At 33.6% G+C, this 25,212-nt stretch overlaps 1 protein-coding gene and 1 long non-coding RNA gene across 5 annotated transcripts in view; one reads left to right on the top strand and one right to left on the bottom strand.

Annotated features, from left to right (window-relative positions):
* The window catches only part of SPOPL (speckle type BTB/POZ protein like), a 65,624-nt gene extending 42,561 nt beyond the window's left edge, over positions 1 to 23,063 (top strand). For 3 of the 4 annotated variants that reach the window (XM_077767813.1, XM_077767811.1, XM_077767812.1), the window contains 8 exons: positions 305 to 456; positions 2,586 to 2,713; positions 8,048 to 8,225; positions 8,306 to 8,361; positions 9,740 to 9,862; positions 17,856 to 17,998; positions 18,088 to 18,141; positions 21,594 to 23,063. In XM_077767813.1, coding sequence (XP_077623939.1) covers positions 305 to 456; positions 2,586 to 2,713; positions 8,048 to 8,225; positions 8,306 to 8,361; positions 9,740 to 9,862; positions 17,856 to 17,998; positions 18,088 to 18,141; positions 21,594 to 21,738 — 979 coding nt within the window. In that variant the 3' untranslated portion in view covers positions 21,739 to 23,063. The remainder of the gene's footprint in view (positions 1 to 304; positions 457 to 2,585; positions 2,714 to 8,047; positions 8,226 to 8,305; positions 8,362 to 9,739; positions 9,863 to 17,855; positions 17,999 to 18,087; positions 18,142 to 21,593) is intronic. The other variant, XM_077767814.1, reaches the window with a different exon arrangement.
* Positions 21,674 to 25,212, bottom strand: part of LOC144234462 (uncharacterized) — a 44,303-nt gene continuing 40,764 nt past the window's right edge. The window contains exon 3 of the long non-coding RNA XR_013335960.1: positions 21,674 to 21,751. This is a non-coding gene — a long non-coding RNA (uncharacterized LOC144234462). The remainder of the gene's footprint in view (positions 21,752 to 25,212) is intronic.

Raw genomic sequence — 25,212 nt, 5'->3', positions numbered from 1 at the left:
CTGTCAGCACAGAACCCAACACAGGCCTCGAACCCACAAACTGTGAGATCGCGATCTGAGCTGAAGTCAGATGCTTAACCAGTTGGACCACCTAGGCGCCCCTGTTATTGTTTCTTAATAGAGATTAGTCTAATTTTATATTAGGTTTATAAGTTCCTAAAAGTATAGAGAATTATAAAGAGCTGGGGATATTGACGGTAGTGCTGTTTGTGATATTATCTCACAACTAATTTCAGTATTGCCTCTCTCTTTTGAATGTTTTGAGTTTTATATTCCTCCATGTGAGCCTATTGTTTTGTTTTAGGTGCCTGAGGGTAAATCCAAAGGGATTAGATGATGAAAGTAAAGACTACTTGTCCTTATATTTGCTTTTAGTCAGCTGCCCAAAAAGTGAAGTTCGAGCAAAATTCAAATTTTCCCTTCTAAACGCTAAAAGGGAAGAAACAAAAGCAATGGGTAAGTGATTTGGAATAAAGAAGTCTCTTAGTTACTACATGTTAATTTACATACTTTTCCCTAGAAAGAATAAAGGATATTTTTCCCCACTGAAGTCTGCTTAACTTAAAACATGTAATGTGACCATTTTACTATAAATGCCAGTGTAGAGTTATGGTTGTTCTGCTAAATCTTAGACTTCATAAGACATGTATAATTTGTTCAAAATAATATTAAAATTTTACTTTTCCGTGTCCTAAAACAATATTTACTTGTCACTTAGAAAAATTATTGGTTTTAGGGCAAGGTGCCGGGTTCAATTTCTGGCAGATATAATTGATGCTTAGAAAATATTTCTCCCTTGCTATTTTTACCAGATAATAAAATCTGAGGAACAATGTGAAAGGAGATTGAATGTTCTGATATTTTGTCCCTAGAATTTTTTTAAGTGGTGGACTAAATACTGACCAAAAAGAAATAAGTTTGTCTTAGTCTCCAGGCCTATTAAATTCATCTCAGGCTTCACATATATAGTGAGCTGAAACCATGTGGTCTAGAGCTTCATAAAGAGGAGCATTATAGGAAATATACAGTGTGCATAGTAAGAAAATACATCATGAACTGCCACATTAAATTTTAAATTATTTCTAAAGTGAATCACATGATGAAGTAATATCATTATTAAAAAAAAAACTTCCTCCAAATATCCTTTTAAATAATATCCTTCATTGTCGAAGTAATACATGTTTCACATATATTTTCATGGTGTCTGACATTTACAGTAGTGGAGTGTCTCAGGTTGCTGTAAGAAAGTGCTATAGATTGGGTGGCTTATAATTAACAAACATTTGCTTCTCACAGATCTGAAGGCTGCAAGTATAAGATCAGAGTGCCAACATGGTCAGATTCTGGTGAAGGCCCTCTTCTGGAGTGTAGACTGCTGATTTCTCTCGCTGCATCTTCATGTGGCTGATAGAGGCTAGGTAGCTTTGTGGAGTCTCTTTTATAAGAGCACTGATCACATTCATAAGGGCTCCACCTGCATGAACTCCACCTGCCTGAAGTCCTCTATCTATCCCCCCCTTTTTTTTAAATTTTTAAAATGTTATTTATTTTTGAGAGAGAGAGACAGAGTGTGAGTAGGGAAGGGTTAGAGAGAGAGGGAGACACAGAATCCGAAGCAGGCTCCAGGCTCTGAGCTGACAGCACAGAGCCCGACACGGGGCTCGAACTCACAGACTGGGAGATCATGACCTGAGCTGAAGTTGATGCTCAGCAAACTGAGCTACCCAGGGGTCCTTCACTGACCTCTTAGTACCATCACATTGGGGATAGGATTTCAACATAAGAATTTTGAGGAGATATAAACATTTAGTCCTTAACATGGAGTCTTTCAATTAAATTTAGTTTTGGTTTTTCAACTCCAGGTAATTCTTTGTATAACAGATTGTGAATATTTTCTATAGAGGATCTTGTTTATTTTTTAATATACAATTCTGCAGTATGTTGGGCATGTGAAACCTTTACCTCTGGCATTAAGTCGTTTACAAATTATACTAAAACCATCTTTTAGACTTTATGAAAGTTGTTTTTAGGGAAGAAGAGATTATGTCCAAAGATTTAGGAATGGTAAGAGACTTTATTTAGCTTTTTTTTCTCTACCAATTAATGGATTTTTTTCTCTAGTGGGATAGATGCCACAGCAAAGTTAAAGGATGCTGTTGTGATTTAGAGCATCCATTTTTAAAGGGAGAAGCAATAAGTGAGAGGTATGTTTTCTAATCAAGTTCTGAGGAGGAGAAGTATGCCTATACCAGTGTATTTTTATCCTGTTTCATTATTAAAGAGCCTGCATTGTGAGAGACATCTCTTCCTTCTCCAAGAGATTATATCAGGCTTTTCTTTTACTTAGAAATTGAGAAATCTGAATGTGAGCTCATTGATAATGACCAAAATCTGAGTAGTGCTGTTAACCAGCCGGGTCCTGCCTGATGTAACTCTTGTGGCATTTTGTTTATGAACACACTTATCTATAATTTTTATTATGAATGTATTCGCCAAGTTTTATTTTTGTACGTTAATTTAACTGTGTTATCATTAACATTCTTAGATGATTCTTTTGTTTAAACTTCTATTCTGTTTTCCCCCAGAAAGCCAAAGAGCATATCGATTTGTACAAGGGAAAGACTGGGGTTTTAAAAAATTCATTCGAAGGGATTTTTTGCTTGATGAAGCTAATGGTCTTTTACCAGATGACAAGCTTACGTTATTTTGTGAGGTGGGTACATTTTTTATTTCAAGGAACTCCAAAGTTATAAAAATCAATAAGCCAAAAACATAAGCTAGAACAATATCGGGTATACTTTTTATTGCAAAGACTTTTAAAATTCAGTAATCGGTATAATTGATAAGGTTTCATTTATAAATGTTTTACCAGTAAGACTAGATTCAATATAGTAAGTAGCCCATTCTGAAAAGAATCTGTCATATCTATAGCTATAAATTAGCTATGGTAGTTACACTACCAAATACGAGGTACTTCTTCCTCTTAGAAAGACTGTGGATGTGTATATCTTTATATGAAAATTCCTAAATATCTTCTTCATTCTGATATAGATGGTCACTATTTTTTATCATATTCAGGTTAACCATAAACATGATTAGTAGTTTATCAGTTTGAATACAGACTGAAATAATGTACATGCATACATAATGAAACTACCTAGAAAGATTGAGAAGCTTTCTGTTATACAGTTGGGTTCATTTAATTAAATAGATGTTAGCATTATAAGCAATAGCATCCCAAAATTTTAAGATATGCCCACATCTGTTGACAAATTAGTGAGATTTATTTATTTGCATAGTATTGTATTTTAACAGTTACCAGCATAACCCTGCTGATAATTTACAGTTATGATTTGATTTAATTTGAGACTGGAATTTGCTCTTGTCATTGTTATTATTACATGGTTTTATCTGTACAAATTGTTAAGATTACTCTTTGGAGTGACTTCAAGGATTACATTATGCTACTAATACAGTTTATAGAGAATAGACATCGGTAACATAGTTTATCAAAATGTTTAAGGTAGTTGATAATTTTCAAAAGAAAACTTAATTGAAAGGTTATGACCAAGTAAATTCAATATTAGATATATGTTAATAAGTTATTGTAGATCAGTGAGTATTGTAGAAGCGTGATAACTTACTTAACTACTATTAAGTTAAGCTTTAATCTCTTTGTAGAGAATGTATAAAACTTTTTGGTAGCATTATAAACTAATATGTGATATTATGCTGTGTCAGAAAAATAATTGAAATATGACTCAGAGACTACATAATGCAAATATGGTGCATCTTATTTTCACTTAGACAAGTTAAATGAACTGTAGGATGAATTTGTCATGAATATAATTATTTGGTTGGTAAAGCACATACTACAGTTGTCTTCAGCAGAGTTTATCATTAAATAGTTTGAAAACTATTAAAGCATTTGTTGCCAGTAGACATATATTCAGAGTAGTATTTTAAATAAATACAGGTTATATTACTTAAAATTTTAGCATCCTTCATGTAGACTCTTCAGAATTTTAGGAGTTATATTAAATTCCAACATGTTAATTTTTTAAATCATACAGTCTTTGAATTTAAAGGATCTTAAAAAAGCTATGCAATCCAATTTCAAAAATTTACTGTAGTTAAAAGTTTTTTAAATAAACTCAGAAAATATTCCCTTTTTTTAGATATGAAATCATGTTTACAGATATTTTCTTAGGCATATTATATTGGAACCTAGTCAACCAAGAAATTCAGAATGAAGGCTGAAATTAAGAACTTTTTTCAGTACGTAACTTTTGACATATATTTTTTTATCCACATGCTAGTAACCTCAAAAAATATAACCTGCCATGACTTAAATTTTAAGTTGGCATTGTTCATATTCAGTTTTGGAGACTATAATAAATATTTTTAGCTACATGGAGAATTCTACCTTGGGCACTGTATTTAGCATCCGTGGGCAAAAAGTACTTGCACGAACATTCCTCATGCCCTCCACCATTTCTTCCATACCTCTCATTGATGCCCTTCCTTCTACAGCACCTCCAGCACTGCTTGCAGAAGAGGAGGAAGCATTGCACTGCCCTACCTAAAGAACTGCCTCCTCCCCCTCCCCTGCAAGTGGTGCTGTAGACAGGTAAGGCAGTTTGGTGCTACTCTTTTTCTGCAAGATATAACCTCATCTTGCAAGTTCCATGCTGTGAATAAAGTAGCCAGAGGTAGTTATTTCTAGCAGTGTAAACAGCTCTGCCCATTCTCTCCCAAAGTGATGGAGAAGACAGGAATTGAGGAATAAGTATGAGAAATAGAAAACTTTAGATTAGTTCATCTTTTTTTCCAAGTCCAACAGATTTTAAATCTCATAGTCTGTAGAGCCATACCATCTCGTAATTGCAAAAGATTATACATGTACAGTTAGAAAATACATATAAATTGGATTTTTCATAAAGTTAATTCATTTAGAAGGACACACCTTTTGTCCCATCCTGTTTTTGTTGCCAGGATACCATTTCTGTTTTAAACTACTTGTGATAATGGATGGAAATTAGGTTTTAATCTTTAAAAAGCCCTTTTAAGTTGACAACCCTATTTCTGTCACCCAGATTTTTAAAAAGGCTATGACAGTCAAAAATCTAAGACCCACTATTTTAGCAGATGATATGAAATGGACTATTGAAAAGTTTCTCACTGTGGAGCCAGTGTGAGGCATGGTTAGGTAGTTGATTGAGTGGCAGAATTTATACACTGTGAACTGTTGTAAATCCTTAGTTTTTAAAAACTAGTTTGGACAATTGAGATTTTTTTTAAACTGGAAATAGTAGTCACCTCAGTTCCATGCTATTGGAGACTCAGATTTTCAGGGCAGTCATGGTTTATTAGAGCTTGCACATGTTTGCCTTTAGTTTAAATTATATTCTCATAGTGTAGCTAAAACCAAATTTGAAAATGCTTTTTGAGTGTGAGATTTTCCTTTGCAGCATTTGTCAATTTTGAATATTATACCTTTCATTTTTATTTTAAAAGAACATTTAACTGTAGGAAAAAATCTCAGACTTTTTTCTGAATTTTTTATGCTAGGTTCCATTCAGTAAGAATTTTCATTACCTGTATTTGAATATATGCTAGGAAAAAGCTAAAATTTTACCAATTTCTTGATTCTAGGTATCAAGAAAATAACCATCAGAATTTGTTCCATATCAGCTTTTAATTAGATCATTAATTTTTGCCATATAAATAGTCCCTTGAATACCCCTTAGAGTATGAAATGTTAATTAAGTCTTAGTTGAAATTTGTAGTCCCCGTGATAACGCTATGTGGATGTGTATATCAGTAATATAACTTCTAAATTATGATTACATATACAAGATAAAAATAAAACATCAGTGTCTATTCCTGATAAAAATGGCTGTAATTATTGGTCATTTAATTTCTTCTGTCACCTGATTTTTGCAAGATTTTTACCTTAAATATATTCTTTTGAGTTAGGATAATAGGCAGTAAATAAAATTTAAGAAATCCTTTCCTAAATTAAATATGTTGTCACATTTTTATAAATCCACTGCATACTTTATGCAAGTAATTGAACTGATTCACTTCCTTCTGTCTTAGAAATTTTTAAGAGTAGTGCTGGATAGGAATAAAGAAATATTGTCTATGTAATAAAAAACTGACCTCTAACTAAACCTTGAATATCAGCACCAACATTTTTAAAGTATGAAGTTATAATGTATGGTATAAAAAGGCAAATCAGGTACGGATTAGTGAAGCTTTTTCTTATTTGTAGTCATTTTAGAAACAGTTTCAATAATTAAAAATTTAATAGAATACAGAACCTTTATTACTGGATTTTATTTATTTGTTTATACAATATCTTGGCTCCTATATTTAGATAACCATCTCACAAGATTGTTGTAATAGATCCTTTTTGAGCCATAATTGCATTAAAGTAGTACAACTGATTTTGAAATGTATCCAAAGAAATATTTGTGTAATACCAAGAATTTAAAAAAAAAGAATCTGATAATTATAGGGCTAGCCTTCCTTTGATACTAATTGACAGTGTGATTGACAGATTAGTTACCTTCTTGATCTCCCTTTGAAATCTTTTTATAAAATAAGTTGATTGGATTAGAGGATTTCTATTTGTGTGATTCCAAATGGTTAATAATGCAGGTTGGAAAAATCAAAGTGGTTAATAAAAATATCCACAGAAAAATGAAGGTTTTCTTTACAAGTTTCCATTCATTCCCATTTTATAACTGTTTGTACGTCAGGATGAAAAAGGACTTTGAGATTTAGTATTCTCCAAACAGTTTATTGGACTATTATTATGCCTTCTGTGTTAGCATGTTGGTAGTTTGGTCCAGTTTATCCATTTCCAATTTACATTTTCTGTATAGTTTACTTTATTGGTATGTGTCCTTATTTATTCCTATCGTTATTTAATAAAAGCCTTATGAAATATTTTTTAATTAATACAGTTATTGCTGTATAACAAATGACCACAAAACTTTGAAGCTTAAAACAGTAGATAACTAACTTATAGTAGTAATGGTTCATTTACTCTGAAACATTTGCATTACTCGTTGAGTAATATTTCCTTCATTTTATTAAATGTAACAATATTAGTAGCATAGTTTTTTAAAGTTTTATGTATTTAAGTAATCTTGGCACCCAACGTGGGGCTGAACTCCTGACCCTGATATCAAGAGTCATGTGTTCCTCCGACTAAACCAGCCAGGCGCCCAGTAGCATACTTTTTCTTTAAAGTAGTGCACAAGACTTAGCCAGTAGTGTTTTAGGATTTTATTCAGTGTATAGTCCTCTCTAATGAGAGAAAATTTAATCTCTACTATATTGAAATCTTTATGAAACCAGTGTTTTCATCATACTGTCTTTTATTATTTCATAGTTAAAAGATCTACAAATCGAACTAAATTGTATTGTATTGTTGATTATTATTATAAAAGACTTACATGAATTTTAATGAGTATGATTGCTTTTGTGAGAATTCATGTGCTTCACAACTTAAGTTAATATTACTAGATATTTAAACCAGTTATACTTCCCAAGCTATAGTTTTATAACCTTTTTTAATACTATAAAAAATCTTTGTGAGTGTGTTCTCATGTTTATTACATATGTAATAGAGTTTAAATGTTGATAGGTCTGTGGTGTGAAAAAATAAAAATTAAAGAAATTTCTTCCTTCACCTCACAAAAATGTCTCCTGCTTATTTCAGTTTGACATCGTTATATGACTTTTATTTTGCTGAGAAGTAGTTTTTGTAATTACTTTAATAACAAACATCCTAACCAATCGGTAAGCCATTTATGCACATAAAATGTTACTTGAAAATGGTCTAGTTTGTTTCTATTTTTTCTATATTCTTTAAATTGTATCCTTAAATTTAATTCTCAGGTATTAGTATTTTTAATCAGGAGTATTTTGAATTATCCCAATGATTCTAATGATAAGAAATTTAAGGATAGACTTACTAATTACTGATACTAATTTATAAAAGTATTTCTCTTGCTGTCCATTTTTTTATTAGGTGAGTGTGGTCCAAGATTCAGTAAATATATCAGGACATACTAATACAAATACTTTGAAGGTACCTGAATGTCGACTAGCGGAAGATTTAGGTAATCTCTGGGAAAACACAAGATTTACAGATTGCAGTTTTTTTGTGAGAGGACAAGAATTTAAAGCTCATAAATCTGTACTTGCAGGTACTTTCAACATTTGGATAATATTGTACATTTTTTCCATAAATCTCTGCATTAAATAATGATGCTTAATGTTGTTACAGCTCGATCCCCAGTTTTTAATGCAATGTTTGAACATGAAATGGAAGAAAGCAAAAAGGTAAACATCATTTAAATAAAGGGTAATATTTAATTTGTACAAATGTAGAATAGTATTTTGAAAGTAATGCTACATGTTCTCATTGTTACAGTAAAATTTTAGAAATAGATCGAAGTAGAAAGGGAAAACATATGATCTGTAGTAGAACAATAGACTCAGCCTAATGTGGGTGAATATTACAATTAATAACTATTTTGATGTCCATCCAGTGGACATTACTTTGATGTCATCCAGTAAATGAGTAGTTGTTATCCAAAAGGGTGGTTCTGGTCCATAGCTGTTTGAGAGTTCTCTACTTAAGGTGTTTATTCTTCTTTTCAAAACTGTATGTTGATTTTAGAATTTTTTTTTTTCTAGAACAAAAATAATACCACTAAAATAAGAAAGATTTTTTTTTTAATTACATCAGTGTTATTACGTATTTAGTCAGTTTCTTATCTTTTTGGTTTTCCCAAATGTTTCTCCTTTACCTGTCATCTTGAATAGTAGTCAGATTAGAGATCAGAGATTGATTCCTTGCTCTTTGCGTTACATGTGAGCCTTCAAGCTGTAATGGGACCACTGCAAAGTTCGTTTTTGTGGCTCAGCTTCATTCTTTCTGTAGAACTAAAGGCTGCATCACATGGCTGCTTTCTTTTCTTTGATTGTTGGTCACCAGGTACTGTGATTAGCCTTTTGACCACTTTCACATAAGGAGACATGAATAATGTCAAATGGTATTGTCAGCAAAAGGGTCAGAAAAAGTTGGTATTGTTTAGTGTTAGATATTTAGCTTCATTGATCCCATGAAAAAAACCAAATACAAAGATGTAGTAGTAAAAAAGTAATATTCTTAGGACTTGAGTATGTTTCAGTTAAAGAGGTAATGCCAATGTATAGATAGTATGACATGCCATTTTTCCAAAAGGGAGAGTTCCAAGGTAGTGGGCTTTGGAAGTATCTCAAATACCTGATCCTACTTTTGCTTAAACCCATTGGTTATTGGGTCTTAGGCATTGTACTTCAACCTCAGAATTCAACAAAGAAAAAGTTAATAGTTATCTCCTTCTAAGAAACAGGTCAGAAATTGAACACATGTATTTTGTTTGGCCTGAAGGTTTTTATTTAGTTTTGTTTGTTTGTTGGTTTTGTTTTTCCTTTTTTAATTGAGAAATTGAGGTTTTCTATATCCACATGTTATTGCTTGACTGGGTATACTTTTCCTATTAGACCTGCTTGCTTCACTTTGCCTGCTTAGGTTACTGAAGATTTACTTACCTCCATTTTAAAAAAGAGTTCTTAAGTGCAAATTTAGTTAAATTATTGTCAAAGTTTCTCTTAGGTTCATTTGTGTGTGTATGTTGTTTGAGTATAACTTTTGTGTTGTTTTCAATATCAGAATCGAGTGGAAATAAATGATGTAGACCCTGAGGTTTTTAAAGAAATGATGAGATTCATTTACACAGGGAAGGCACCAAACCTTGATAAAATGGCTGACAACTTGTTGGCAGCTGCAGACAAAGTAAGTATGTAGGTCTTACAGCACTGAAAACTCTATTCAAGCTCAATGTATCTAAGGAGTTATCATCAAATGAAAACACTAAATAACTTGAAATATTGAGGAATTAATTTATACGGTTTGTAGATGTCTCTGAGTTTTTTATGAAAAAGTATGCAATGTGATGATACGGAAATGAGATTTTTCTAATCAATAAGGCGTATAAATATCTTGAGCCAGTTAGAATATATGAATAAAATAAAATAATGAAATAAAAAAGGAAAAAAGTATTGGATTTTTTCCTAACTTAATTGCCTGTATTTAGAGATACATTTTTTTAACATGATAGCATAGAAAGAGAAAAAAATAATGTTAATTTTATAATATTCTTTTATAATGGTTATTTCTTAAAGTTTAAGAAAAAATGCAAAGATACCAGAAAATCTCAAAGCCAGTAGTTTTCAGTCCTGAAAGCACATTGGGAGATTTTTCTGAATGTATTGATTAATTTTATGCCACTTCTGTCCATGTATATACACGTAAGTTTATGAGTATGCCTATGTATGCATATATGTACATGTGTGTATGTACGCATACACATATACCGCATAGAAGGCAGGGAAGAGAATGTGATATTGTACTTGTTTTGCGAAATATTACCATTGGAACCATTACCATGCCAAGTGTATATGGAATCTATTCTTTTTTTTCCAAGTTGTTGTTTAAATTCTGCTTAGTTAACATACAGTGTAATACATTTCAGTGTACAATATTGTGATTTAACAGTTCCACACAACACCCAGTGTTCATCACAAGTATACTCCTTAATCCTCATCACCTATTTTAATCATTCCCCCACCCACTTCTCTTCTGGAAACCATCCATTTGTTCTCTATAGTTTAGACACTATTTTCTTGGTTTACCTGTCACTTTTTTCCCCGTTTTTATTTGTTTCTTAAATTCCACATATGAATGAAATCATATGGTATTTGTCTGAAATCATATGGTATTTGTTTTTCTGTGACTGACTTATTTCTGTTAGTATAATACTCTTTAGCTCCATCCATATTGTTGCAAATGGCAAGATTTTATTCCTTTTTATAGCCTAGTAATATTCCAGTGTGTGTGTGTGTGTGTGTGTGTGTGTGTGTGTGTGTGTACCACAACTTCTTTATCCATTCATCAGTTGATGCACACTTGAGCTGTTTCCATAATTTGATTATTAGATAATGCTGCTGTAAACATTGGGGTGCATGTATCGCTTTGAATTAGTATTTTAATATTCTTTAGGTAAATATCTAGCAGGGTAAATGCTGACTCATAGGATAGTTCTATTTTTAACTTTTTGAAGAACTGTTTTCCAGAGTGGCTACGCCAGTTTACATTCCCGCCAACAGTGGAAGAGGTTCCCCCTTTCTGCACATCCTCACCAATACCTGTTGTTTCCTTTGTTGTTGATTTTAGCCATTCTGACAGATGTGAAGTGATATTGTAGTTTCGATTTGTATTTCCCTGGTGACAAGCGATGTTCTGTATATCTCTTCATGTATTATGCCAATATTTTAATTGGATTAATGTATTTTGGGGTGTTTTGTAGGTTCTTTATATATTTGGAATATTAATCCCTTACTGGATATATCATTTGCAGATACCTTCTCCCATCCCATGGGTTGTCTTTAGTTGTTGATGGCATATAGTTTTTCATAGTATTCTTTTATAATTGTTTGTATTTCTGTAGTGTTAGTTGTTATTTCTCTTCTCTCTTTTATGATTTTGAGGTCTTTCTCTTTTCTTCTTGGTAAGTATAGCTAGAGGTTTATCAATTCCATTAATGTTTTCAAAGGACCAGCTCCTGGTTTCATTGATCTGTTCTGTTGTTTATTTTTGTTTTGTTTTGTTTTTTAGTTTAAGTATTATTTATTTCTGCCCTAATCTTTATTATTTCCCTCCTTCTGCTGGCTTTAGCCTTCATTTGTTGTTCTTTTAATGTTCTTCGTCTGTTGTTCTTTTAATGGCTCCTTTAGGTGTAAGGTTAGGTTGTATATTTCAGATTTTGCTTGCTTCTTAAGGCAAAGCCTGTATTGCTACATATGTCCCTCTTAGGACCACTTTTACTGCATCCCAAAGGTTTTAGACCCTGGTGTTTTCATTTTCATTTGTTTCCATGAACTTTTTTCTGTTTCTTCTTTGATTTTCTGGTTGACCATTCATTGTTTAGTAGCATGTTGTTTAACCTCCACCCGTTTGTAGTCTTTCTTTTTTTTTTTTTTCTTGTGGTTCACTTCTGGTTTCATACCATTGTGATCAGAAAAGATGCATGGTATGATTCCAAACTTTTTGTATTTGTTAAGGCCTAATTTGTGACCTAATCTATAATTTGTTCTGGAGAATTTCCCAAGTGTATTTGAAAAGAATATGTATCCTGCTGTTTTGGGATCGAATGTTCTGAATATATCCGTTAAGTCCATCATCAAGTCCAGTATTTCATTCAAAGCCATTGTTTCCTTGTTGATTTTCTGTTTAGATCATCTATCCATTCATGTGTGGGTGTTAAAGTTCCCTACTATTATTGTATCCTTACCAATTAGTTCCTTTATGTTTGCTATTGACATTTATGTATTTGGGTGCTTTCATGTTTGGTGCATAAATAAAGGGTCCCCTTTATTATGATAGAATACCCTTCTTTGTCTCTTGTTTTAAAGTGTAGTTTGTTCAAAGTAAGTATTGCTATTCCAGCTTTCTTTTGACATCTATTTGCATGGTATGTGTTTTTCCATCTCACTTAAATTTTTTCAAAGTTTATTTATGTATTTATTTTTGAAGTGAGGGGGGAAGGGCAGAGAGAGGGAGAGAGAATCCCAAGCCTGACGTGAGCCTCAGTCCTATGACCATGAGATCATGACCTGATCTGAAATCCAGAGTCGGACATGGGGCGCCTGAGTGGCTAGGTCGGTTAAGCTCTGACTTCGGCTCAGGTCATGATCTCGTGGTTCGTGCTCACAGCACAGCCACGTCGGGCTCTGTGCTCACAGCTCAGAGCCTGGAGCCTGCTTCAGATTCTGTGTCTCCCTCTCTCTCTGCCCCTCCCCTGCTTGCTCTCTTGTCTCCTTCTGTCTCTCAAAAATGAATAAACGTTAGAAAAAAAAAAGTTGGATGCTTAACTGACTGAGCCACCCAGGTGCCCCTCCATCACCTCACTTCCAATCTGCAGATGTGTTTAGATCTAAAATGAGTCTCTTCTAGGCAGTGTATAGATAGGTCTAATTTTTATCTATTCTGACATCCTATATCTTTTGATTGGAGCTTTTAGTCCTTTTACATTCAGAGTAATTACTGATAGATATATATTTATGGCCATATTATTACTTGTTTTGTCATTGTTTCTTGAGATTTTCTATAATCCTTTCCTGTCTTTGTCACTTTTGGTCTCTGTACTCAAAGAGTACCTTTAATATTTCTTGCAAGAGCGGGTTTGGTAGTCACAAACTCCTTTAGTTTTTGCTTGTCTGTGAAATTTTTCTTTCTCCTTCTATTCTGAATGATATCCTGCTACTCTTCTGCCCTGCCCAGTTTCTGTTGAGAAATCTCTAGCTAGCTTTATGGGTCTTCCTTGGAAGTTAAGGACTTCTTTTGCCTTGCTGTTTCTAAGGGTTTTTCTTTATCACTATACTGTATAGTCTAATTACAGTATGTCATGGTGTGGGCCTGCTCTTATTGATTTTGTTGGGAGGGAGCTCTATTTGCCTCCTAGATCTGTATGTCTGTTTCCTTCCCCAGATTAGGGGAGTTTTCAGCTATTACTTCCTCAAATTTTCTAATATCTTTCCACTGTCATCATCGTCTTGGATTCCTATGATACAAATATTATTACATTTCATGGAGTCACTGAGTTCCCTAACTCTATTCTCATGTTGCATAATTCTTTTTCTTTTGTTCAGTTTCATTATTTGCCATTATTTTGTATTCTGGGTCACTAATTCATATCTCTGCTTCTTCCAGCCTGCTGTTCATTGCATCAAGCCTGTTTCTAATCTGATTTATTGTATTCTTCATCTCTGAATGATTCTCTTTTAACTCTTTTATCTCTGTGGTAAGAGTCTCACTGGTTTTCCATTCTTTTCTCAAGCCCAGTGAGTATCTTATGTTCATTGCTTTAAATTCTCCATAAGCATGTTACTTATATCTGTCTCACTTAGACCCCTGGTCATGAGCTCATCTTGTTTTTGGATAATTTCCTTGTCCTCTCATTTTGTCTGTCTCTGCCCACTTCTGTGTGTTAGAAAAACCAGTTATGTCTTCTGTTTCTGAAAGAAATGGCCTAGTTCATGTTCACAGGGCCTGATGCTTCAGAGAGTATCTCAGGTGTGTGCTGCATGTGCTCTCCTGTTGTGTTTTATTTGCTCTGTCCTTCAGGCTGATTGTCTACAGATGCTGACCTTGCCTGCTGTAGGCAGTATTTGATACCTGGCCTCATTGTGGCAAGTTTTACCTAGGTGTGCTCTGATCTGCTTTTGAAATGAAACCTGAAATGACTTTATCCAGAACTGAGGCCCTGCAGAACTCAGTGTTGGAGATGTTGTATGGGCAGGGCTTTGTGCAGGTCTCTCTGTGCTGGGACTGAGGGAACGTTGACTGAGAAGGGCAGTTCTGCCTGAATACAGGAGAGTGGGGCTTGGTGTAAGCATATTCAGTGCCATCCTGTACTGTTCCCTGGATGTGGCTCTGTGTTCATGCTGAGGGGCAGGGGAGGTAACTGGTGTTGGCCAGCTCCTTTGTTCTGGGAGAAGTGTCTCCATGAATGCTGCCTCTCAAGAATGTCCTCCTAGAAGAGCAAATAACTCCCCCCACCCCCAGTGTGTCCCAGATTTTCTTCAGATTGCTGTTTCATTGTATCTGCCCCTGCATTGTTTGTCTGCTTTCCTCACAGGAGAAGGCGAGCCCACTTACTGACCTTTAAAACTCTAGGCTTTAATCCCCACTGGTTGCAAGAACTCGTGAAATCCTGCTTCTCTCATTTTGCAAGCCATTATTTTTTGGGAAACATTCTCCTTTAAATTCCCCTGTCTGTTCCATTCTCTCTGGCCCTTCTCCATGACTATGGCTCCTCCCCTCCACAGCACCCATGATACACTTCTGCCCTAAACCACGTCTCCACTCTTCTGCCTTCTTCAACATCTCCTCTTCCCTCCCTTTTTTTGTTTTGTCTGTCTTCTGGTCTATTTCTGGGGTATTTAGGATGATTTGATAGTTATCTAGTCATGTTCATGAGATATGAGGGGCCTAGGGTCCCCCTACCCTGCCACTGTCTTTTTGAGCTCAAATCTATTATTTTTCTCTCTCTTTTTCAATATGTATTTATTTATTTTGAGAGAGTGTAAGTGGGAGATAGGGAAAAAGAATCCCAAGCAGGGTCCATCTATCAGCACAGAGCCTGACGTGGGCTGATCTTAGGAACTGTGAGATCATGACCTGAGTCGAAATCAAGAGTTGAACTTCCCAAGCAGGGTCCATCTATCAGCACGGAGCCTGACGTGGGCTGATCTTATGAACTGTGAGATCATGACCTGAGTCAAAATCAAGAGTTGAACGCTTAACCAACTAAGCCACCCAGGTGCTCCTGGAATCTATTATTTCTTAACAATTGCACATGAATCTATAACTGTCACAATAAGAAATTAAGTTAAAAAATGACATTTGCAGTAGTATAAAAAAAAAAACATAGGCATAAATCTGACAGATGTTCAAGACTGTACTGATTATTACAATATATTGGTAAGTGAAATTCAGTTACTGCTTAAATGAATGGAAAGAGAAATTTTGTTCATGGATTGGAACTCTCAATATTGTTAATATTTCTCCTTAAAATTCATTAGTAGAATGACTAACATGTCCCTGTAGGTTTTGTGTGGGGATTTTTTTGACAAATGGATTTTAAAATTTATGTGCAAGTGTGAGCACCTAGAAAAGTCTGATAGCTTTGAAAAAAGAAGATCAAAGCAGAGGACTAACATTGAGTGATAACACAACTTACTTTATAGCTTCAGAATTTAAGACCATGTTGTATTGGTGACAAGATAGACACTTCATTTGAACAGAATGTAGAGTGTGGAAATAAACTGTCACATATCTGGATATCTAATTCTTGATAAAAGTGCAAAGAAAATTCAGTGGAGAAGGGATAGTCTTTTCAACAGGTGGTGTTGGAACAGTTGGATACCTATATTCCTGAAAAAATGAACTTTTTATGTGAACTTCATGCCAAATACAAAAAGTTACTCAAAATTGATTATAAACCTAAAATCTAAAACTCCTAAGAGAAAAACATAGGAGAAAGTCTTTGCAATCTTGTGTTAGGCAAAGAATTCTTAGCTCTTAACACCGAAAAACAATACATAAAAGTTGACAAATTATACTTGAATAAAAATTTAAAACTTCTTCAGACAACACAGAATAAAAAAGACTAGCCACAAACTCAGAGAAAATTCTTTGCAAAGCATATATCTGATGAGCACCTTTTATTCAGAATGTATCTGCTAAAGAACTTTTCTGTATAAACTATATAAAGAATTCTCAAAACTCAGTTGTAAGAAAACAATGTTATTTCTAAAAATAAAGAAAATATTTGAACAAACACTTCCTGAACTAATGTTGTTAACGACATCAAAAGATGCTCATCACCATTAGTTATTAGGGGAATGTCAACTTAAAACCATGAGATATTTCTACACATGTATTGTAATAGATAACATTACGAAGACCACACTAAGTATGGTCAAGGATGCAGAGGAATAAAGACTCTTATACACTGCTGATACAAATATAAAATGGTACAACCATTTTGGAAGATTGGCAGCTTCTTAAAAAAGTTTTACACTTGGGGTGCCTGGGCTGACAGTTGGTTAAGCTTCCAACTGTGGCTCAGGTCATAATCTCATGGTTTGTGAGTTCAAGCCCCTCATCAGGCTGTGAGCTGACAGGACAGAACCTGCTTTAGATCCTTTGACCTTCCCTGCCCCCCTCAAATATTAAAAAAGAAAAACAGTTGTACACTTACCATATGTTTCAGTGAGTCTACTTTTTTATCTAAAAGAAAGCATATTCCCATACAGTGACTTATATGAATGTTTATAGAAGCTTTATTTGTAATAGCAAAAAATTGGAAACACCCAATTGTTTATCAATTGCAGGATTGTTTATCAGTTGCAGATTATTGCAGAAACAAATTGTATGTCTATACACAATGGAATATTATTCAGCAATAAAAAGCATTGAACTGCTAAAAAAAATGGTAGTGATATGTATGAATCTCAATTGTGCTGAGAAGAAGCCAGTCACAAATTACCTGATTCCATTTATAGAAGATACCAGGAAATGCAGACTACAACAGTAGAAAGCATATCACACATAGCCTGAGGTGGGGTGAAAGGGAAGGATTATAAAGGGGTAGGAGGAAATTTCTAGGGGTGATGATTATGTTCGGTGTCATGATTTAATGATGGTCATACAGGTGTATAAACTTTAAATATGTGCAGTTTATTGTATATCAATTGTAAACCTTCGTTAAAGCTGCCAAAGTTGTTGTAATAACTAACATAGTTATCACAATGATTTGTTGACCTTTTATAATTCTTCAATATTGAGCAGTGGCAACAGTGTACTTGGCTGGTACACTTTGGTGTTTAAAATAGGAGAAATTCACTCTTTAAGAGTTTGAGTAATAATAGTTTTTTAAAAAAATAATAAAACCCTATTTTTAAAATTGACAGTATGTATTTTTTACAAATTGAAATTTCCTGAAGAAAATTAGTGTTTTTCTTAAATTCATTGATTTGTATCTTCCTAATATTAGGTTAAAATAACTTCAAAACTTATTTTTACCCTCAGTTCAAAGTATAATGTACTTTAACTTTATTTTCTAAGTTATAGATATCAAGTATTTTCTAAGTTACAAATACAAAATGTTTAAAACTTGATAGTTTGAGTAAATGTTTAATTGCTATGTTTTCCTTTTGGATAGTATGCACTGGAACGACTGAAGGTCATGTGTGAAGAAGCTTTGTGTAGTAACCTCTCGGTAGAAAATGTTGCTGATACCCTTGTCCTTGCAGATTTGCACAGTGCAGAACAGTTGAAAGCACAAGCCATAGACTTTATTAACAGGTAAGCTATGCCTGTATTTCAGTGGGCATGACACCTTCAACATTTTTTCACCGGACTTTTTTTTAAGTGTGTTTAAATCTTCAATGCAGGTGCAGTGTACTTCGACAACTTGGGTGTAAAGATGGGAAAAACTGGAACAGCAAGTAAGATGACATCAGTTTCTGACTTAAAGTTGATCTGCATACATGAAATTAAATGTTTGCATAGCCTTTTGCTCATCTACAATAAGTATGAATCCAGATATTAGTTATATTATGCAAACTGCCAGTTATTTTAAAATATAATAATATGATTTAGTGGATTCTTGAGGCTATGCTCCCTTGTAGATCAGCTTCTAATGTGAACTGGGATAGACATTTAAATTTCTTAAGTGCATATGCTCACAGTATATAGTTAAGCCCATGTATTTCAGTGGCTACTAGATCTTTTCCCTGCTGCTTCAGAAAACATTTCTAAAAATGCTGGGAGATACTCATTTTATCCTAGGAGGAGTGTACCCTCCAGATTTGCCTAGAAAGCTTTTACATTCGACTACTCACCCACACTGCTTCTTAGGTTAGCCAAGTACCTTGCATCATATAGTATTTTAGATTAGCTGCCTACTATTCTCTACTGGTAGCAATTTGTTCTTTCCTTTCTCTGGTAAAACTCTAACGGGTGTAGTAGTTGTTACACCTTTCTAAGACTGACCTTCTGAATATGAATTATTAGAACTTATTATTTCCTTCTTTGTTTTCTTCTCATTTTTAGAGTGATTGTCTACTTTTGTAATTTTTCAAAATCAAAAAGGTAAAGAGTTGATAGTTTGAAGAATTTGCGCCTGCTTTTGATTAGTTTTTGCCAAAACCACTTAAATTCCATTTCCAAACTTATCAAAAGTTGATTTAAGTGAAAAAAGACAGTGTTTGAGACAATAAAATGAATGTGACCTAATTACTTCTCATTATTTTCATCTGCATTATGTTGGTTAACTCTGAATTCCTATCAGTTTGTGAATTCCTTTTTCACAAAGTAAAAATTAGTAACTACTTATAAGTCATGGGTAGTTCTGTATATTGGTTAGTGTTTGATGATACGTTACTGTCATGGTCTATGATCCTAGAAAAATCTATTTAAATTTAAAATATATTAGCATTCAATGACAATTTTGTTGTTCTTTGTACGTAGTCACTTTCTAGCTCTAGTTTTATTCTGTGAAGAAAATATTTTACATTGTACAGCTTTTTCACTGTCAAAAAATACTAGCTTATTTCATATCCCCTGGAGTAGCTGTTGTATGTACAGACTTTAATAGATCTTTTTGAATTAAATAAATGAAAATGTCAGGTATATAAATAAGAGGTATTCATGTGATTCTGAACAGTTAGTTAAAATTATAAACATAATGACATACAGGTAATATGATGTAAGGCAAATTTTTAAAAGCTTTTTTATTTAGCTAATGTTTAGTTCCACAGACATTTACCTAGCATCTGTTATGTCTTATATGCTAGGGTGCTGCATATAAAAACAATTAGGGAAAAATCCTTTTCTTGAGAAACTTATCTAATGAAAGAAACAAATATATGAATATATTATTTCATTATAATGTGGTAAGTAACACGATAAAGGAAGACATGTACAGAGCCCTTGACAAAGGCTGGATGGTTTGGGAATGGCTTCCTGTAGATGACATCTGAGTCTTTAAACACAAATAGGAATTAGCAAAACTAAGAAGGAAATAACAGGTATTGTAAACAGAAGAGATCGCTTGATCCAAAGTATAGAAGCATGAAGCAGTAGGTGATCATTCATATGACATATGTTTATTATCCCGTAAATACCCCAGGCATTGTGCTTAGTACAAAAAATATAGTGGTGAACATGACAAAGGTTTCCCTTGCCTTCATGGAGTGTTTAGTTTAGCAAGAGGCAAATAGGAATTAAATAAGTAATTGAAATAAAGCATAACAGTAGTTAATGTGTATCTCAAGCATATAGCAAAAGAACCTTACCTAAACTAGAGGTGAAAGAAAGCCTTTTTGAGGAATTATTGTATAAATAAACACCTGGAGTATTAGTAGGAGTTACCCTGGTAAAGAAGAGAGAAGAAGTGTGACAGTTTATTCCAGAAAAAGGGAATCAGGTATGCAAAATTTTGATGATAAAGAAAGAATAATAGAGTCAGAAGCTGGAGAAAGCAGACAGAGATCAGGTTCTGGAAGGCCATGTAAATACATTGGGACTTTTAGACAGAGAGAACTGGGCATCCAGTAAAAGGTTTCAATCTAGCATAGGGCATGATCAGAGTTTCATTTTTAGCACTTTCTGCCATACAAGGTAGAGGATATATTGTAGGGAGCTTGAGGAGGTGATAGTTGAGCGAGATTAAATACAGGTAGACATGTTGGAAAGTTATTGGAGTAGTTCAGGCAAGAGATGAGCAAGAGATGAGAGTTGAAATTAGACTTGATTTGTGACAGTTGGGGCTAGAGAGAAATGGAAGGATAAAATATTTTGAAAGGACAATCTATCATATTTGGATAGGATTTGAATGGTGGATGGATAAAAAGGGAGAAAAGAGACAAGATAACTAGGTATTTACTCTGCATGCTTAGTAGAGCATGTTGTACATTCATTCTGTATATGATGAGCAAGTCACTATCCATATACAAAATGCCTGAGCATGTAAGCAAGAGGTACAAAGGGGTAGAGAGAGGAAGTAGGAAAAATTGTTTCTTTTTCTAAAGAACTTGAATACAGGTAATGGGAAACAATAGAGAGGATGTAACATAGTCATATTTGTGTTACTAAGGCAAGTCCTAGAAGCCAGTTTGAGGAGCAAGACCTGAAACTAGAAGACAACTTAGGAGACTGTTGTAATAATCCAAATATGAGATGGTATGAACCTTGACTGGGAATTCAAAATATCTTTGAAAATTAAAATAGGGCTTTGATGATTGGAAAGGATGGGGTCTAGGATGACTCCCAGGTTTTAATGTGAACAATTGGGTGATGGTGGAAGCATTAGCTGATTGGAAATGAGGGAAGAAAAATTTGGAGTTTGGATAGAGACATACTGAGTTCTTTCCTGGTGATCCTGAATTTTTAGGGCCTGAGGCCATTCCAAATAAAGAGAACAAATGTTTGGGAGTGTGCCTTTTAGAGAGGGCTACAATTTAGCAAATTAGTAGTTTATCATCATTGAATGATAGTTAAAATTGTAAAGAGTAGATACAATAAGGATGAATGGTGAAGTTAAGGAAGAAGATTGAGGGCAAAAGTTGGTACTCTAGAGAAAGCCTGTTTTGTAACAGGCAGGGAAAAGAGCTCTTAAAAAGCTGGTACAGAAATGGTAATAATGGGAGTTGAGACTGTGGAGAAAAGTATCACATACTTCCAGAGTAAAGAACTTCCAGAAGAATTTAATAGTTTAAGTTGCAACAGAATATACCAGTAACATAAAGATGGTATTTTAATGAATTTACATGGCTTGACTATATAGAGGCAAAAAGTGTTTAAAACAGATTGAAATACGTAATTTTTTCTAAAAATAATACAACAGTGTATTTTGAAAAGTACTTTTTAATAAACATCACTTAATTTTATTTTTCAGCCAAGCAGCGGACATAATGGAAACATCAGGGTGGAAGTCCATGATTCAGTCTCACCCTCACTTAGTAGCAGAAGCCTTCCGAGCACTAGCATCTGCACAGTGTCCACAGTTTGGCATTCCACGCAAACGGCTAAAACAGTCCTGAAATCTTCCATGAACTGTAGAAAAATGGAATTGACTTTTACTCCTCCAGGTCCAGAAGGATTCTAATAACAAACCATAAGCAAGAGTTGTTTCTGTTGTCTTGTCCACGAACAGAAGCTGAAAAAGCATATTGCTTGCATTTCAGGTGGATAATTTATGGTTTATTCTTCAGCTTTAAATTAGACTGATTATACTCTAATTCACTTCAAGGCCTTAAATTATATTCAATGACTTCTCTTGTTCATATAATACTTTAATTTTTTTATTGTGCCTTGTCATTTTGACTAAGGCTATGCAGGATTGCACTAGCTCCATAATGCAGTAATATTGATAACTGAAGATATTAAGTTTCAAAAGGATCTTCCATTAGTTTGAGAAAAGCAAAATTAATTTTATAGGGTTTGTCCTATGCTATCTCAAAGTTTAAAACTAGGTTCTTCTTAAAAGCACTCATTGGAGATTACTGATAATGTCTCCAGTCTAAGTCCTATAAATATAGGAAAACCTGCTTACCTTCAAAGTAAGTTACGGCAATACACTGCTTCAATTATAATTTATTTTTCATTTCAGGGGGCAAATATGCAATGAGTTGGCCCAAATTTTTGGTAAATTTTGGATGTTTTTCTGTGTTGACTGTCCAACAAACTAAGAAGCATAACAAACCTTTGCTTGTGTTTCTTTGTGGGTTTGTTCAAGTTTACAATGACTGAGAAATGATTGAGGTTAAGATTTCAATAAAAAGAAAGCATGTTTTGTGCTGAATTTTTTTTAATTTATAGTGACCTACATTTATATGAAGAATTCTGTCCATGTTGAAAGTAAGGATGACCAAATGTAAATTTAATGAGTGGGCCAATTAAGAAAGATATATATGCACTTTTAATGTGTAACTTTTGTATGCTAAATGGTACATATATTTTGTTTGTTTTTGAGGGTATTAATAAGGTATAATTAATTGTGTCTTAACTTTTGAAAGAATTTTTTAAGACTGAGGGAGGCAACTGGGATGTTTGTGATAATAGAGAAAGGTATCCTTGATTATAGTTAAATTGGTTTGAATTTCAGATATTTATTACTGAATTTACTCCTGTCTTATCCCACTTTGGAGAAAGCAATTGAAAAAATCCTGGACACTCTATTCTCCTAAAAACAGTGAGCTAATATTTGCAGACTAAAGGAGAGAACCCTTAGAAATATGTCAGGCCACACTCTGAATCTTCCCCCACCTGCTCCCCAGGCTTCTTTCTGTTTCAGTTACTGTACTAACATTGTGGATGATACTGAAATTCTGCATAATGTGAACAGGATAAACTATTTATAAACTGCTTTTCATGGGCCAGTTCTTTATTATAAATGAATTTAGCTTTAAACACATATGTTCAGTGTTTGGTAGCTCTGCTCACAGTGAGGTTCTGTCCTGGTGCATATTGTCCCAGAGAAGTAGCAAGTCACTGCATCTGATTTCATGGAATAGTGACAATATGCTACTTAGGCAAGATTTATACTTGACCACAAGGGGAAAAGTTTGTCACTGGAAAAACATGCATATGCCTATATATTCCCATATATACTTTATTCTCCAGATTAAAATTTGTATAATTTGTTTATTTAGTTTTTGAATTGAGAACAAAAAGAAAAAAATGAAGCCTGAGGTTTTAAATTAGATTTTATTTTTGTTATCTGTTAGATACTCACTGAAGCAGTCATAATATATCAAGAGTGATTCATATTTACATTGAACAAACACTATCAGATAAGCATTTGTTAACCACAGCAAACGAGCTTGAAAAGATCATATTTTCAGATATCTTCATTTCTTTCTATATAGTTTAATTGGAATCTTGTTAAATTTGAAATTGGGAGAATCCCTTGATAGAAGGATTCTTACATGGTATTGAACTTCATTCTATTTAAGAATACTAGAGGGAACAGAAACTCACTTTCTTAACAAAATTGAGTCTATTAAATTTACAGTGTATAATTTAAGAAATACATACACACATACATATACACGTTAAGGTTTTTAATATTTTGCCAGGGTCTTAAAACAAAATTCCTCAGGCTATAGAATTTTGTTGTCGTATATCAAAAAAATATATATTGGTGTATCCATTTATATCAAATGCACATAGGCACATTGTGAATTAATTCACTGCTTGCATCTACATTTCTAACCATAGTGACTTCAGTAATAACACCCATATAATGAACATTTCGGCTTGCTTTTACCTATTTAATTTAGTGTTTATTGTAAATCCTAAGGGTTTTATTATAAAGGGTTCGTTTTTTGTTTTTTGTTTTTAGTTTGGTAGCACATTTTGTACCAAAAACGTCAAACACTGTGCTGTGAGAATATCCACATCTGTAGAAATGTCCACTTCAAATAGTGTAATGTCTACCGTTATACTAACAGAATCGTATCATAGTTGATTTATTTTTTTTATTTATTATGGGTTGTTTTGTTGTTGTTGTTTTTGATATTGTGGGTTCTTGAGGCAATGAAAAAAACTTAAAATGTATTCTGACAAGAGTGCTCTAATAGCCTTTTCATTTTTTCGTTTTTAAACTCCACACATTGTGTTCAGTAGGCACAGACTCTGTCCTGAGCAGCTTTGCCTTTTATCAGCCTGCTCTTGTTTTCTTTTTGTCACCTAAACAGAGCTTTTCCTTAGAAAAGAAGTGATTGGTTTTCAGTGTTATGTTATCAAAGTAACCATTGGAGAACTGTTCTTCAGCTTGAGATACAGAAACACTATATTTGTGCCTTTTTTGTTTTTAAATTTTAACGTATACTGGTATTTAGAGCACAAATATGAAGGTGCCATAATGCTATGGCTTGCCATTGTTACCTCCTTGAATTCTCATGTGTCATTGTCTTGAAATAGTAATTCGAGAACCATGCATGTATTATGTCATTAGGATGGGTGTGTGCGTGTCATTGTGTATGTGTGTGCACATGTATTTGCTTAGACTTATGTGTGATATGTTGAGAAGAGTGAATTTCTGAAAATAGGACTCAGTTAAATGTTGAAAATTCAGGTTAGTTGAAATATTTCATTAAATGTGCTTTATTTTGGGGAACAATTGATTGACAAGAAAGTATAGTTTTCAAAAATGTGACCATTTATTGCATGATGAAATATGAAAACAGTGCCTTTTTAGGACATCAGTTTTAAAGTTCAGTTTTAAAATATTCACAAAGATCTCTTAAAAAGTAATCATGAGCATTATTAGGTTATTTATAAATCAGACCTAAGTTAGAATTTAAATTGCCAAAAGTGTAATTACTTATTTACCCATTTAAATTTTGTGCATGAATTTAAAACCCAAGTAAAATTATTTATTAAAATGTGGGTCATATATGCTACCCATTGTTACTAAATTAGAACACTAGAAACTTCAGTAAGTTGTTTTGTTAAAATTCACATCAACAAGCTTTCTTCATAACCATGTATATTTGAAACGGTGAATTATT

The sequence above is a fragment of the Crocuta crocuta genome, unplaced genomic scaffold, assembly GCF_008692635.1.
Source record: "Crocuta crocuta isolate KB4526 unplaced genomic scaffold, BGI_CrCroc_1.0 scaffold154, whole genome shotgun sequence".
In the NCBI taxonomy this organism is placed as follows: Eukaryota; Metazoa; Chordata; class Mammalia; order Carnivora; family Hyaenidae; genus Crocuta; species Crocuta crocuta.
The sequence above is the reverse complement of the archived record's forward strand: the minus strand, read 5'-3'. Positions and strand labels throughout refer to the sequence as shown.